Source organism: Gossypium hirsutum, chromosome D05 (assembly GCF_007990345.1).
Source record: "Gossypium hirsutum isolate 1008001.06 chromosome D05, Gossypium_hirsutum_v2.1, whole genome shotgun sequence".
Classification (NCBI taxonomy): Eukaryota; Viridiplantae; Streptophyta; class Magnoliopsida; order Malvales; family Malvaceae; genus Gossypium; species Gossypium hirsutum.
Window position 1 is genome coordinate 32,323,921 of NC_053441.1, and position 4,845 is coordinate 32,328,765.

The window sequence follows — 4,845 nt, forward strand, 5'->3', positions numbered from 1 at the left end:
ATATAAATAGAGAGAATTAATAAGGATTAAAATATTTTAATTTTTTTAAAAAGAATTACTTAATATGGAAATTGAGAAGAATAGAAATTTTTTAATTTTTATTTATAAAAACATGTAAATTCAGTTAGATGTTTTTGAATAATGCGTGAACTGGGTTTGTTTATGTGATTTGGGTTTTTGAACTTAACCGATTTATATTGGCTTATGAGATATATGTATGTAAGCATCTCAACCAAGTTGTGGACCAAACATTTCCATCTACTTCTTCATCCATATTAAAAACCATTTATTTAATAAAAATATGTATTCTTCAATATAAATTCATGGTTTTGAATGTCAAATATTTTAACAAAACAAAAAATTAAAATTAAAATTAAATATATAATGACTTATTTAGCCCTATAGCTTACCAAAAAAAAAATCATGAAGTTAACGTCTTTTAATTTTACATGGACGATACATCAACCTTTAATTAATTTTTAAATTTTTTTAAAATTCAAAATATTATAAAAATTATTTTTAAAAATTAAAAATCATTAAAATTATTTAAAAATATATAAAAATATTTTTTAATTTTAAAAAATTTTCTAAATGATGTCATTCATCCACGTGTATGCCAGATCACCAAAGTTAACAAGATTTAACTTTTCTATAATTTAACAAAAAATACAAATTAAAAAGACGAAAAAATTAAATTAAAAAGGTAAAGTAACTATTTTTTTTAATATAAAATTGGAGAGTGAAAAAGATTATTATGCCAAAATTAAAACCACTTTTTAACTGGATATAACAGTCCCAGTTCAACAAGCTGATACATAAAAGTGAAAAGACTGATCTTTGCATTCCTTGTAATGAGAATATTGTTCAAAATTTTTCATAACTTGAAAGATAGTACCATCCTACTCATATTCCAATTTGTGTCCAACATGAATATTTTGAAAAAAATCAAAGTCGGAATAAGATAGTTAAGTTCATTTTGAGTGATGTTGAACCACTTGTTTGTAAATAACATCACATATATTCTCAATCAAGTACAGAGTACATAAGACTATGAAAAATAACAAAGAACTGTAGACAATGCGGATTGGCATAGTAGGTACTTGTGAATACTGTAAGATAAAATCTGTGGATCACCGGAAAATAAATGGCGGAGCCAACCGGTGCAAGTCTTTCTAATTGAAACTGGGTTTCTCAGGATATGTGCAGCCAGACCTTTGGATGATAACATTTGCTGCATAGCAACCGGCTCTGACACATTCTTCGATAGGCTTCTCTTGGACTAGCTGTGACAAAAATCCACCAACAAATGCATCCCCTACCACAGAGCGAAAAGAAGCATCGATATATATTAATAGAAAAAAGCAGATAAGATGTTCTGAGACAAAATTCAACCAAAGTAGCTAATTGTGAAATACAAAATCGGTTCTTATTTCCCACCAGTTGATCCGATTAACCAAAAATGCATCAATGTACAAAGTACTTGTTGCTCAAATCTTTGAAATTTCGATGTGTTAGTGTTGATATAGTTCGAAAATACTAATTTGTAGACGATGTCAACCCACTGGAGGACTTAGAGAACATAAGAAGAGAAATATACCTGCTCCATTGGTATCAACCAACTTCTCTTTCGGTAACAAGATAACCGGGAATTTTTTCACTTTTCCATCCTCAGCGACCACAACAGGGTCAGCTCCCTGAGTGATAACAGTAATTCTCTTATGTGTTCCCGAAGCCTTGGGCCATTGAGAAATCTTTAGAGCAACCTCCTCAACATTATCGGTCTGATCATCAAAGATAACTTTAAGGAAAGGCAATTTTAGAAGAAAAATAGAATAAAAACTAACAGATAATTACCTCCCAACCATGAACCTTTGAAAATGTTCGGGCCTCAGTCTCATTACCGAAGACATAATCCATGTACCTGAAAATAAAAAGCCCTGTCAGCTGCTGTTTGAGTGATCAGGATTATCATGAAAGTAGAGGTTCTCAAAACCTACGGTAGAGCTTTCTCCTGCACATCCCTAAAGAACTCACAGATGAATGGAGCAGAAAGATTCATCATGAAAACCTGCAAATGTATAATGAAGTTGGCTGAAACCAATGAAAATATGATCATTAAAGCTAATGAAAGTACTTGCAAATTAAGGTCCAGTAGATTTACGTTGTTCTTTGCAGCAGCATGTTCAGCAACGAGTTGAATGGATTCAGGGGATACCGTAAGGAAAAAACCAGCAACATAGAAATATTTTGCCTTCTCAACTGATCAAATACGAAATTCAATTGAGGCAAACTCGGAAATCTCATAGCCAACAAAAAGAAATAGATTTGGAAGCTGAAACAACAAAGTTCTTGAAAGAATAGTGGTACCTAGTGCCCAATTTTCAGGTTTCTTCAAATGCTCAGATTTGTAACAATTTGCAGCTGACAAGTTGGCGACAAGCGATCTACAAATACAGTTATAGAAAGAACTTTACGCAGAAACTTCAGGATTATGTATTTACAGCATGCATGCCTACATAAATAAAACCGATGTATGCAGGCTGACGACATATATACAGATCTGCAAACTGATAAAAGCCGACACTTTGCACATGGCCTTTTGTCCCTAATAATAAACACAAATGTTGAGATTCATGTCCAGGAACTATGTTACTCAGACTGAGTTCGAGTATTAGGCATAGGTACATATCTGACACAGATATGTTTAAATTTTTCTGCTTTTATGTATTCTGAGGGTACTCAGAAAGTCCAAAGTTTTACCTAAAACAGTCCGACCAGCAAGAAAATATGAGGTCTAGTTATGGAAGACATGAAATGATCTCGTTTTTCATTTGAAGTAATAAGAAAGTAAGCAAATTGATATGTAAATTTTAGGTTTCGACAACCATATATGCACAGAGAAAAACAACTTAACTATGCAATCGGATTATCACAGCAGGATTTCAGAGCAGGCAATAGTAGCAACTAACCTCTCGCCACCGACAACACAGACAGCACATGTCCCTGTTGGTGCAGTCCCATCCTCATAGTAATGCACCTGATAAAACATAATTAAATATCGAAACAAACACAATAAGAACGTGGGAAGCAATCACGAATTGGAACTTACATTAACACCAGCAAGCTTTGAATTCTTCTTCATTTCTTCTCCGAACTTATCTTTACCAATGCAACCCATGTAGCTAGTTGCGCCTGGGATTTGAAGCATCCACTGGAAGGGACACAATATCAAGAAAATTCCCCAAAAATGTAAATCTAACAACAAGAAGAAATCCTATGACCTAGCAAACCTGGGCAACTCTGATAGAGTTTTGAGTGGCACCTGCAGTTATGAGCGTAAAACTCATTAGTTGATCAAGATCAATCACAGAAAATTTAAAGCATACAGAACAAAATCCAACTGCAAACTTCATATAATTCAGTAAGAAACATTAAAACATTAAATCAAAAAACTTTCTAGCTTACCTCCAGCAATATACTCCACTTCATACTTTTTAGTCATCTCCTCATACCTTAAAAAACCCATCCACAATATCAGCTCAGCCAGATCGTAGTTTCACATATTATACAAAGAAAATCGAACGACAATGGCCATCTAGCTATAGAACTATAGATCCCAAGCAAAGTTCATGGGATAGATTGTTCAAAATATGAACATTCTATGTATATAAATACATAACCAACATTGGCAGCAGATTTTTATTTCTAAAATGAAAGCTAAATACAAACTTATGTTGCTCTGACCCTTTATTTTGCTTAAAGTAACCATTTCCGAACATATTCAGACATGTGTATAAAGATATGATCCGCCCCCAAATAGATGAATTTTTTTTTTTTTTGAAAATATTGAATCCAACACTCACACTCGAGCCATACATGAGATTAATCAGAAAAGAAACTTACATCGGCAAGTGCTTATCCTCTGCGAGAATGGCATCGTTCAACTTGATGCCATACCTATATCCATGAAAAAAAAATGAAATTTAACAATTTCTATAATTCTAAAATCTGAATCCAAGATTCATTATTTTCCTCATTTTTTTCCCGGCAACCAAACAAAAACAATCCAAAAACATGGACAAATAAACATGAAAAACATGGCAAATTAGAGATTTGTTATTGGCAATAGAAAACCAAGTGAAAAAAAAAAACATCACAGATCTAACAAAAGTATTAAAGACCCACCAAGACCAAACTGCTCCAAAACCCAAAAATGATAAAAAAAAATGTGAACTTTCAATTGTTTCTTCCACTATTTTCATAAAAGCTTTGATGGGGCTTACTTACTTCTTTAAGAAGTCTTCATCAACAACAGCAGAGATATCAAGAAGCGGGTTTCCCATGCCCAAGAGGATGCCTTCGTAAGCCATTGAAGAAAGGGTTTTAGAGAGACACCCAAAAGAAAACAAAGCTTTAAGCTGGAACTGTCGAGTGTACTTCAAATTTGATGGAAGTGAGATTTCAATTCACAAGAGAACCCAAAGGTTTGGTGAGATATATATAGTGACGTGTACAGTGAAACGGCTGTTGTTGGGGTTGGTTGAGTTTTTTTTTTTTTTAAGATTTCTTTTATCTAAATTTAATATTTTAGTTTTTTAAAAGCAAGAGCATAATGCATCTTTAAAGTGTTTTCTCTTTTCAGTCCTATAATTATTAGACATTCTCACTTTAGTCCCTAATGTTATTAAATGTTCTCGATTTATCTTCATGGCCGTTTATTCTTGATTTATGGTTTCTAGATATAACGTGAGCAAAATAAAATTACTATGAATATTGTTAACCGTTATGTCAGATATAATTTGAACAAAAAATTTATTTTTCAAAAAATATATAAAATTTATTTCC

At 32.5% G+C, this 4,845-nt stretch overlaps 1 protein-coding gene across 1 annotated transcript; it reads right to left on the bottom strand.

The window, feature by feature from the left end:
• Nucleotides 1–951: 951 nt before the first annotated feature.
• On the bottom strand, nt 952–4,571 carry LOC107904077 (adenosine kinase 2). The gene is made up of 12 exons (XM_016830344.2): nt 4,288–4,571; nt 3,904–3,957; nt 3,466–3,512; nt 3,291–3,322; nt 3,110–3,211; nt 2,970–3,037; nt 2,368–2,444; nt 2,162–2,259; nt 1,998–2,068; nt 1,855–1,921; nt 1,598–1,781; nt 952–1,315 (listed from the first exon to the last, which is right to left on the bottom strand). The coding sequence occupies exons 1-12, from the start codon at nt 4,368–4,370 to the stop codon at nt 1,173–1,175; spliced, it is 1,026 nt and encodes a 341-aa protein (XP_016685833.1). The 5' UTR covers nt 4,371–4,571; the 3' UTR covers nt 952–1,172.
• Nucleotides 4,572–4,845: the final 274 nt, after the last annotated feature.